The following is a 12,259-nucleotide window of genomic DNA, read 5'->3' as shown; positions in this document are numbered from 1 at the left end:
AAAAAAAAAAATTACAGGTGGACTACAACAAATAATATAAAAAGTTTATTTAGCTAAAACACAAAAAAAGAAAAAAAAAAGAAACCAGAAGAAAACCTTAATGGTATAATTATTGTGAAAAAGAGAAAAGACCCAAGGTTTTTAATTAACTTCAAATTGACTATAGGCCTAGAAAGTAACAAAAAATGGGGCAAAAAGCTGGTGAAGACTTGAAACTATATCATATAAAGAATATTGAAATAAACATATAAACTTATTCTAAAATAGGGGAAGATCTGTTGAGGCAGGGGGCTGAAACGTCCACATTAAGTTACCAGGTCTTGAAAAGGCATGAAGGGCTTTCCTGTGTAGTAGTGGGCTCCCGAGGGCCCTCCAGAAAACATGCCCGTGTTCTGATCCCCACTGCCTGTGAATGTACCATGTTTGGAAAAAGGTGTTTGCAGATGTAATTAAGTTAAGGAACTTGAGATGAGGACATCATCCAGGATTTTATTGGTAGGTCCTAAATTCAACACCAATGCTCTTACAGGAGACACACAGAGGAGAAAGCAATGCGTGGAGGAAAGTGGAAAGTGGAATAGTGAGGCCATGAGGCAAGGGAGCTGCTGAGCACCGGCATCTAGAAGAGGCACGAGGCGGATCTTCTCCTAGATCCTCTATAGGGAGCACAGCCTGCCAACATGTTAATTTCAGACGTCTGACTTCCAGAACTGTGAGAGAATAAATTTCTGTTATTTACCTAAGTTTAGGGTCATCTATTATGGTAGCCCTACAAAACTTAATACTTTGGTCAAGGACTTGTGATTAGATTTCTAGGCACAATGAGGTAAGCATAAATCTAAAACAAATGGATTATACGTACATTTGATACTCCTTAAATTACAAGCATTCTATTACGCCTGCCCCAAACCCTAACAAGTTGTCTTCCCTGGCTGGAGGATTGACAGGAATGTTACAGAGGTTATTCCTAAACTTGGGAGAATGACTGAGTCATCTCTAAACACCTTCCCATCCTAAGATACTCTGTATATCAGTAGTCAATTTAAACTCAGGAATTTATTATCACATTTGATATTTAATGCTATGATAATAAAACAATATTAAGTTAAAACCTCATTATCCTGTATAAAAAAAGCACAGCCAACAGAAAGATCCTAATTCATAAGTGCCCTAATGATAGGCTTTTAAAGACATTTAAGATGTGTCTGAAAACAGAATGAATCTATTTGAGTGTGTGGCTAACTTTTGGTTCAACACTTTTTTCAGACTCCAACTGGAAAAAAGACATTTCATAAAGCAGCAATTATGAAAAAGTACAATTCCTTAAGTATGATTTTGCTTTTGCAATTAATGGAAATGACTTCAGGAGTCTGGGCACATCAATGGTGAAATGAGATGAATCAATGACAACACTTTTTGGAAACCCAAACAACAAAGACAACGCTAAAAACACTTCTTTTGAGGTAGTTTCATGGTCTAAGTGTTCCCATATAATAAAACAAGAGAGCCAGATTGCTTATAAAAATAAAATAACAATTAAAGACTACCATCTGCTGAGTCAATTTTGGGGACACTATAACATACTAGGCTCCCCTGGCTTCTATTGAAATACACTGTGAGATTTAAAATAGCTATGAAGAAGCAAAAAAGAAAGTGTGGGCGATGATTAATAACTCTTAATATTTAACTAGAAAGACTCAAATACTATATAAGAAAGTTTACCTGTTCTGTTTCAAAGATATCCCGAAGGTGTTCAAGGCCAAGGCTTTTTAGGAATTGGCTGATATTCATGTCAAGACCCGCAACTAAACAGAAACATATTAAAGCTTCTCAGAATTTCAAGCATCTAAAGGAAGTTTTACTATCTATTTGAAGCCAAGGCTGACACCCGTGGCTATACAGGAATTCCACATAAAATAATACAGAATGTATAACACGTCAAGTTCTCTGAATTTGATTGAGAAGTGAAAGTATTTTATCTTTATCAAATCAGGAGTGTTTGTGTGAATTCTAATATTATAGCTAGCACATAGAATTATAGGTTATGAAATATAATAAATACAAAATATTATAATTAATATAGCATAATAGCATAAATTATAGTTCTAATATTATGAAATACTATTTTATTCAAGATAATCTAATGCTTTCAATGAATTATATAAAAAAACCTAAATATCCCAGCTATTGTTTTAGTTTCCATTCCTTAAATAACTTCTCAGTTGTTTGTTGACATAATTTCAGTAATTAGTCCTGCTCAGTAGTTCAATAAAACACTGTGCCTGGACATAGACATCCTATAGAAGCGAGTGGATGCTGAGGAATCTGCAGTCTTCTAGGAGGAAGTATTTCTTATACTTTCATGTGTATGAAAGCCTACAGATAGGATGTATTTTCTAAGTGAGGGGGGCAATAACTGCCAGTAGAAAAAAGTAAATCTGTTCCGGGCGCCACCTGTGGCTCAAAGGGGTAGGGCGCTGGCCCCATATACGGGAGGTGGTGGGTTCAAACCCAGCGCCTGCCCCTCGCCCCCATAAACAAAGTAAATCTGTTCCATAAAAACAGCACACAGAAACAAGATGGGCTCACAGGGCATACTCACCTTCTCCTTCCTTCCTTTCTGCTCCGGCTGCACCGTCCCCTGCGTTGGAGGTTCCTCCTACTGCCAACTCTGCTAAGGGGCCGGTGAGGTTATCTATGCTGCTAGCCGCAGAGAGGCAGGACGGGGTGGATGCTGGTGAGATCAAAGCAGCACTCACTACAGTAGCTTGAGGTTTAAAACAGGTAGGTAAGGCCTCTGGGGGCATGGCATCTATCAGCAGCGCTCTGATATCGTCAGCCTAAAAATAATAATTCAAAAAAACGCAAATATAATATATTTTAAAAGGATGCTTATTTTCACTAAGGATAAAATGCTGTGTAAGTATTTCCCTTAATGAATGCCTCATTATTCCCTATCGATTTTTGATCATTCCTTCCTTTTTCCTTCTCTCCCCAGCTGCAAAGTGTCTAGGTAGTTTTAGTAGACAGAACGAGAGAAATTATGTGATCTTTAAAAATATTTCTTCTTTCCTTTAAGGAGAAGTACTTTCAGAGAGTTGATTCTCATTCTTCTTTAGAAGGAATTTCCATATTTACTAAGTTTGGTTTATGATTAAACAACTACAATAATCTTTGGTTATTTAGTGCACATTGAATAATTTAATGTAAGATTGACATCTGGTAAAATTTTATAGGGGTGACACTTTAATTTGGCTCATATATTTATGGATTTTACGGTTTGTAAGCATTAGTTATGACTGCTATTGGAGTATGCAGGAGATTCTCTCCAGAGACAGCCATCAGCTCCTTCCTCCGATCCCCACGTCACCTGTTTCCTTCTCACTGAATCTAGTTTGTCCTATGAGTTGCTCTGCCCAACAGAATGCAGAAGTGATATCCTGAGGTTTCAGAGCCGGGCCTGAAGAGGACTGGCAGTGTCTACATTTACTTTCTTAGAAGCCATCTGCCATGTTATACAGAAGTTTGGAGTCCTCCAAACTTCTGTACAGTTCTCTTCAAGAACTGATCTTGAAGAAATTTGTGGCTAGGACTTTTGTTTGATGTAGTGGCATATAACTTGATGGGAAACCCAGAAGTTTATAAAAAAGGTGTACCAGTTAGGACCAAAAGGGACAGATAGATCCAACTGAAAAAGGGACCAAAAGGGACAGATAGATCAAACTGAAAAAGGCTCAGGGACTCCAGATTTCTAGGAGCAGGGAACAGATTGAGAAAGCCATTTAGCTGAAACTATGAGCCATTTCTTACAGAAAGAGGATGAATCAGAGGATACAGCCAAGAAATACAGAAACTCCGCTCTGGGAACAGAAGGAGGCCCTAATCAAGGACCATCCCCTGACTCCAGAGTAGACGGCCCTAATACGTGCCTAGCTGGATTTCAGAAATGCCATGGACCAGCTACTTGCCTCCTCCTGGGGTGGGGTAGGGGGGGCGACACATATACAGTTTGAATATGGGAAAAATGTAAATAATTTTTATCCACAGGGAGAACTATGGTAGATTAAAGATGGCCACCATGTTTTTGTGTCTCCTTTCAAAGAAGGTAGAGTCTATTTTCCTGATCCCCTTGCTCTGCACAGCAGAATGTGGTAAAGGAACAGCACTGTCAGTTCCGGGCTTGGCCTTAAGGAAGAACGGCAGCTTTTGCTTTTTCTCTCTTGAGATGCAATCATTCTGTAAAGAAGTTCTAGCAAGACTACTTAATGATGGGACACCATGAGGGATAGATGGAGAGAACTCATTCTTCCAGCCATCTTTGCCAATGCCCCAGACACATGAGTGAAACCATCTTTAGGTTCCTGTTCCAGCCACCAGCTGTGAGCAGCTGCACAGGTGACCAGATGAGATCAGCCTCACGCTTCCCACGAAATAACAAATCATTATTACATCAAACCACTGGTTTGAAATAGTTTGTAATTCAGCAATAAATAAATGAGACAGAATGTAACTTGGAAAAATATTATTTTCCAATTAGAATGTAATTTATAATACTCAAAATTATAAAATAATGTGACTATAGAATAACTCCCTGATTTTTAGAAAGTTCAAAGAAGATGATGCAGTGTTTAATTTTTGGTTAACCACAAAATTTTAATTCTTTCACGATAATTTGCCTGTCAGTGAGATAGTCGGAGAAAAATTAACTCTTAGTACTATACTACTCTCTAACAATGGAAAAGTAAATTAATATACTGTGGAAATATTTTCCAAACCATCTCAGAGACAGGCAAATTATCATGAACGTTAGTTGTTCAACAATAACACAGACATGCAAAATATTTTACTAAGTGTAATTCTCTATGGATACACATTAGAAATGTGTTTTCTTATGATTCATGTTTTCCCACCAGTCTAAGTATGACAAAATAAATTAACTTACTAGTTTGTCTTAACAGTTATAAATTATATTTTCATATAAAATGTATAAACTTTAAAAATGTTCAGAAATAAATCTTCATTCTTATTATCAGTCCTAGAATTTAATGTCATTTCTGAAAGTGTAGCCAACACTGAGTATCTGAAATGAGGACTTACTGTTGCCAGGTCTAAAGGTGTCTGACCTTCTTGGTTCTTCATTGTTGGATCTGCACCGTGCGCCAGGAGAAGGGCGCACAGCTGTGTCCTTCCCTTTTGGGCTGCTTCATGGAGAGGAGTGAAGGCCCACTTGTCCGTTGCATTCACGCATGTGTTGTACTTTATCAGTAATGCCGCGATGTCGACATGCTGAAGGAAAACAAAGGATCACAGAGTTAAGAATGAAATCAACTAGTTCACTGGATACTATCAGGTATGTTTGTACACAGTATGTATGTATGTGTGTGTATGTATGTAAGTATGTACGTATGTACATACTTATCCACTGAGAGTCTCACTTTGTTGCCCCAGGCTACAGCACATCGCAACCTCAACTTCTGGGTTCAAGCGATCCTCCTGTCTCAGCCTCCTGAGTAGCTGGGACTATAGGCACCCGCTACAGCGCCCAGTTAGTTTTTCTGTTTTTGGTAGAGATGGATCTTGTTCTTTCTCAGGGTGGTCTCTACCTCCTAGCCTCAATCAATCCTCCCATCTCAGGCTCCCAGAATGCCTGAGCCACCACACCCACACTTATTTAATTTTATAAATGATTTCACCCTCTCTCTGTCTATATTCTCATCCTTTATAGAAGTTTTCCCAGGAAAAAATGTTTTTGATCCATCCACCTGTACTGTGGACTCTTTCCTTTTCTTGCCTCCTCCAAAATCACAATTCCTCAAGTATTCTTTCACTCTGTAATTATGTAGGGGCTTTAAAAACAAATCCAGCCCTTATTATGTTTAGGTTTATCTTAAAAACAAATATGTGAAGTGAAACAGTACCTGACCCCAAGGCTTCTCTCAACGGTCTAAGCCACCTGCTCAGCTTTTCAGATGAGCATTCTATACACCCTGCTCCTCTTCCGACTTTCCCATTTCTCTTTAACCTACTGCAATCTCATCTATTTACTGAAACACTCACTTCAAAGATTCTCAATGTTTTCGTCTTAGCCTTTGAAAAAGTAACATAATCAAACAACATTTTACAAAAATTAGTTTATGGCATCCATGATTTAGGAGTGAGGAAAGGTTAGCAGCGGATACACTCATAACCCGGCAGGAGGTGATGAGAACGCTGAGCTGTGATGGGAACAGGAGAATGGGAATGGGGCTTACAGCTGAGAAAATTTCAAAGAAAAAAAAATTGGGTTGAAAAGACAAATTTGTAATCGAAGAAGAAAGGGATAGAAAAGTCAAAGATGACTACAGTTTTTTGGAGGGACGATTAAAAAGCAAGGGTAGAACTATTAATAGGATGAAGTCATAAAAGTATAAGTAGGTATGAAAATCTAAGACAGATAAGGTTCACTTGGGGTGGGCAGCTTTTGCAGTCCTATACATGGTTTGACAGAAAAGACCAGAGTACAGGTGAGAAGGCATCACTTATTTATTCACTTTGCTCTCCCGCCCATTTCCCACCAACCAAACATTTGCTGAACTCCTATGAAAGGCCTGGTACTGCAGGGAGGGACTCTAGGGAGATGACAAAATGGAAGACAGGATTAATCAATGTAAATACTTGATAATGAACTGACTATGAAAAGGAATATGAAAGGTAATTGCAAGGTGGATTAATGCATTGAGAACAACAGTATTTTGGAAAAGAAGAATGGGAGAGAAGAGAAATAAGCACGATAGCTGGCATCCTCAAACTACGGCCCGTGGGCCACATGCAGCCCACCTAGGACATTTATCTGGCCCACCGGGTGTTTTTGCTGCCACCACCTGTCCTACTTAGCAGCCGACTCATCCTGGGGCCCGCAGTCCAGCCCTCCAATGGTCTGAGGGACAGTGAACTGGCCCCCGTTTAAAAAGTTTGAGGACCCCTGCACTATAGAACTACAAAAGGCAGGACACACAACCCAGTGTAGCAGAAGTTCCAAGGAGAACAGGTTTTCTCAAATAATAAGAGCTCTGCATAGCAAAAGGTTTTAGCTTCTTCCCAAAATAAGTTGAGATAATCTATTATGGATAGATAATACTGATGTAACAATCAGGCCTTTAAGAATATCAAAAATAACTGGTATGTTTTTATAAACACATTTAAAGATGTTAGGCTGGTTACCACCAAAGTGTTTCTGAAATCTATTTCAACTTCCTATTTCTATAATTTTGTGCAATTGGCACATTGATGTTCCCTATTTCTTGGTATAACTTGGATCGCTTTTGGTAATTAAAGTACATTGTCTGTTGGGAATACATTTCTAACTCATGCTGCTGCCAACTAAAATATCTTGAGTTTTTTTCAAGCGGACATTTCTGAGAATGGGAAGAGATAGGGAAGGTAAAGAAATAAAGATCCCAAAATATAATTCAGGGCATGTTACTTCATAACTTCCTGAAGATGTAACCTTCTCTGCACTCTTGAAGACATTCACTTCAGAAAGAACAGGCACTTTTTCTGAGGTAGTACTAAAGTTTTTCATGCAACACAAATCCCTGTATTTACTAACTTTGGGGGAGAGTAATTTTGGGGAAAAAAAAGTAAAGAAACTTAAATTTAAAGGTATGGACAGTCAATTCCTAAGAAAAGTTCCACATTCGCTGACAATAGAAAGCCTTCCTCCCCCAAAAAATAAAGACAAGGAAAAGAAAAGCAGCATATTAAGGCAATCAGACCAGGGCTTCTGAGAACAGGTTATGTTTTGTGATCGGTTGGGGATTACGATATCATTCATAAAATTGATTCTACAGTTGAACTATTTTTAGATTTTTCTAACACAAAAGATGAAAACAAGATGTATCCTTTGTGACACACATGTACTACCAAAATCACTTAAACCTACAAATTTATCTCCCTTAATTCACAGGATTATTATTAATCATTAATTCATAAGATTATTCAAAGGATATGTAGAGAGCAAAGACAGCAATTTTTGTTAAGTTAATCCAAAAGCATGAAATAATTTCAAGCTTCTTCCCAGTAAAGTTATAAGCTATTTAAACAGTGTTTCTGATGATTAATTTTATTCTACTCTCATGCTTATTTGCAGAATAATATAATTTGGTAGAATAATTTACACAGGCTCTCAAAATTATATAGTCCAAGGAAAATTACGTGTTTGGGAATGTGTATGTATGTATAAAATAAACTGTATATCTGAATGTATTATTAAACTTTCTTTATATTGAATTTATAGTTATGCTTACAGAACCCAATTACATGCTTGTTAAATTTGTTGACAAATGTCTGAAAGGGCAATGAATAGGAAAGAGTATATTACTACCCAAGTAGACTAAAAACACAATTCCTAAGCTGTTTAATTCTTTCAAACAGCTATACCACTGAGGCAAAAATAGGAACCGAAATTTAAGGCTGACAGCGCAATACACAAGTTCTATTCAAAACACTATGTAAGAGCAAAATATTGAGCTGGAAGGTCTGGACAGGAACTGAACTCTGTTGGAAGGTTTAAAGAGAAAATGCCAATTTAATATGGTTTTATAATACAGCTAACAACATAAAATACTTTTGATGACAAATATATCATAAAAAGAGTGAGAAGCCCTTAATTTAATTTTTAAAAGATGGGAAGTAAGGGGAAAAGAAATCTGCTTGGGCTCCAGTGAGGGCCATTTAATTATACAGAGCCTGGTTCAGCACCTGTGGCTCAAGTGGCTAAGGCGCCAGCCACATACACCTAAGGTGGTTGGTTCAAATCCAGCCCAGGCCCACCAAAAACAACAATGACGGCTGCAACCAAAAAATAGCCGGGCATTGTGGCGGGCACCTGTGGTCCCAGCTACTTGGGAGGCAGAGGCAGGAGACTCGCTTGAGCCAAGGAGTTGGAGGTTGCTGTGAGCTCTGATGCCATAGCACTCTACCCAGGGGGACTGCTTGAGGCTCTATCTCAAAAAAAAAAAGAAAAAGAAAAATTATACAGAGCCTTTCTTACAATGATGCCATGAAATCTCCAAAATATGTATTTTAGAGAAAACCTTGGAAAATGAAACAGTTGAGAAAGTAATCAGCTAATTAATTTAGTCTTATGAGAGACTGTTAGAAAATTACTAATAAGAGAGAAAATTACTTGTTTTGGGATAATAAATAAATGCCAATGTTTTACATTTATTGAATAGCAGAAAAATTAACTGTGTTGTGAATATGTACTCAAAAATAGTATAAGGCATTATAGTACTCGTATAAAGAACACTAAGCAGAATATGGGCATATCACCATTCACATTAGCTCTCATGAAACTTGTAACTTTTATTTAAGTTTCTTAAACTATATGTTTGTTTTTCCAAATGGAAAAACGGAGGTGGCAAGGCCCAAAGACACACAGAGAGCAGACTGAGGTCTTTAGAGGAAAAATGTAAATATGCACCAAAGAACAATCACCAATAAATAACTGCATGTAAATAACTTTATGTCATTTCACAGATGTCTCATATTACTATTTCATCCCCAGGGTAGTCCATTAATCTGTGTCTATTTAACGCTAACATGGAGCTGATATACACACGGAGACAGGGAGTATTCCTGAGACTGCAAGACACAAGCGACATGCAGCCTTTACTCTGACTGGCTCAGTGCATCAGCCGTGGGAAGCCATTCTATAATACTAACAACAGATAACCTTGCATCGGGCCTTCGATTAGAGAATGTACATTCCACATGCACAGTCTCTTTTTTTTTGAGTCAGAGTCTCACTTTGTCACCCTCTGTAGAGTGCCATGTCACAGCTTACCACAACCTCCAACTCCAGGGCTTGGGCGATTCTCTTGCCTCAGCCTCCCGGGTAGCTGGGACTACAGGCGCTCACAATACCCGGCTATTTTTTTGTTGCAGTTTGGCCAGGGCCAAGTTCAAACCTCTCACCCTCGGTATATGGGGCTGGTGCCCAACTCAATGAGTCACAGGCGCCACCCCATAGTCTCTTTTGATCATCATAATACCCTGGTGAGACGGTCTTAGCCTCAACTATTCAACTTTCACTAGTGAGAAAACTGAAGATTAGAAAGATCGAGGCACTTGCTGAAGACTCCTGAGTTATTGAACAGAAGAGTAAAGACTTGATCCCAGATCTCAAGGTTTTCTATTACACTACAGATACCTGCAGGACCTTGTGAGGCTAACATATGGGAGCTGTTTTCCTGGCAAGCTAAAAATGGGAGAGAGCCTGACTGACGACATTAGGTAATGCTATACCTATAACTGCTCTATGTTTATATAGAAATCTCTACCCCAGACAAAGTGCCACAAAACCATCTACTTTCCAAAATGAATGCCTATGGCCAGGCCAGATAAAGCATCATTAGATTCACAGGGATAAATAAAACATAACAGTGTTTTGCCACCTTACAGAAAAATAAAGACTGGAGCTCTATAATTTCATTTAAATATTCAGCCAAGGCATATGTATAGAATGAATAAAAAGGAACTTTAGAAAGACATCTAGGTTTATATAGCTACAGATAATTAAAACATAGTTAGCCAAAGGAAGACAAAATAGCTTTTTAAAGTTTTATATTGTGTTAATGTCAGTCTTTGTTTTAAGTCTATTAATTGAGATTAAGAGAAATACTGATTTAATACGGTTACTGATAATAGATTATCAGGTTACAAATGGCACTGAATAAAATTACTTAGTAGAGCAGAGACTCTCACTGGGGAGGATGGCCAACTGAGAATCACTGTGTATCAGGAGAGATGACTGAGGGGAGCGGGTTGCACATGAGAAAAATGTGACGATACAAAAAACAAAACAAGGTCAAGAAACCACCAATAAAGGTTTCAGTGAATAATAACAGCTCATAGTCACTGGCTCACAAATATTTGGTTTTTGAATTTATAAGCTTAATACATGTAGAATTTTTTTGGAGTGACTCAAATAATCCACCCATGAAGTAAAAATACCTGCAATAAACACATGATCTAGCTCACTAGCATCTTTGATACAAGGATAGACTGAATCAAGTTAACCCAAACCTCTATCGAATGCTCTCCAAACAGCCTAGAGAATGTTTTGTTCATTTTTACCTCCGTAAGTCGCCTATTTCCAAAGAGCTAACCAGAAGAGATTTAACAGGATAACATAAGAAGAAATAGTGATAAAATGCGTGCATATTTTTTTCACTTGGTATTAGCAAAGGAGAGCAGGAATTATGGAAAATGGTGAAACAAAGTAATGAGAAACAAACAGTGGGCTGGGCTTCTGGTCAGCAGACACTGTATAAAGTGAGCATGGACTAAGATGCGGCTGACCCGCACACTACGTTACTCTAGCTGCAAAAGAGAACCACAGTAAACATTATTCCCCTACACTGGTTGTTAAATGACATATATGGAGAGTAAGTAACATCTAAACATTCTTCCCATCAGAAGAATTGGGATCAAAACCTAACATATTTACTTTCTGAATTAAATTTTACTTTATCCTCTGTGATAGCGAAGGACATTGATGTGATACAACTGCCTTACAGCCAATGTATGGGATCTATTATAGTTTACACAGCTGACAGCATAACATAAGCTTTATTAGATAGGTCATTATGATAACTGCCACCACCCAACCTTACAAATTAGTAGATTTATAGAGAAGATATGAGACTCTAAGTTCTGCTGATCTCATCAGCTTTATAAAGCTTAACTGAAGCTTAGTAAAGAGATGAGTAGTACAATATGGAGAGAAGGAAGTGCTGGAGATTCGCCTCCAATTGACACCTAACTACATGCATAGGTGTAACTTAGGGGTGATAGGATTATACGTAAATATATATTAGCGTGTTAGCAGTCAATATTAAGAATGCCAGGGTTTGGGTAGAAATACTTGTTGTTCAGTGAAATTGAGAACCCTATGTAAAAAAAGGTTTAAAAAATTCTAATCATTTTAATAAAAGAATAATCATTATTGGAAAGGTAATTTTAAATACTATAGTTTTAAAAGGATTTCAGTACTAACAACGTTTATTAAATATAATAGTTTCAGTTAATTTATGACTTTCTTAACAGACCAGCTCAAAACTGGATTGTTTGCTTTCTTTGACAGTATTCTCACGCCAATTTATCATCTCCCTGAAATACTGGGTTTTGCAGAAGGGTCTGAGAAGATGACAGTCTCATGAAAGGCAAGAGAGGAGACAGCAGGGAGAGAGAATATGGAGATCAAGGTGTTTAGTTC

General features: G+C 37.8%; 1 protein-coding gene across 1 annotated transcript in view; it reads right to left on the bottom strand.

Annotated features, from left to right (window-relative positions):
• The window catches only part of TNKS (tankyrase), a 170,876-nt gene that overhangs the window by 24,410 nt on the left and 134,207 nt on the right, over positions 1-12,259 (bottom strand). The window contains exons 18-20 of the mRNA XM_003797665.3: positions 5,098-5,286; positions 2,603-2,840; positions 1,723-1,805 (exon numbers count right to left, since the gene is read on the bottom strand). Coding sequence (XP_003797713.1) covers positions 1,723-1,805; positions 2,603-2,840; positions 5,098-5,286 — 510 coding nt within the window. The remainder of the gene's footprint in view (positions 1-1,722; positions 1,806-2,602; positions 2,841-5,097; positions 5,287-12,259) is intronic.

Source organism: Otolemur garnettii, unplaced genomic scaffold (genome assembly GCF_000181295.1).
Source record: "Otolemur garnettii isolate 467f Iridium unplaced genomic scaffold, OtoGar3 scaffold00121, whole genome shotgun sequence".
Classification (NCBI taxonomy): Eukaryota; Metazoa; Chordata; class Mammalia; order Primates; family Galagidae; genus Otolemur; species Otolemur garnettii.
Note: the sequence above shows the minus strand (reverse complement) of the source record. Positions and strands in the feature narration are given on the sequence as shown.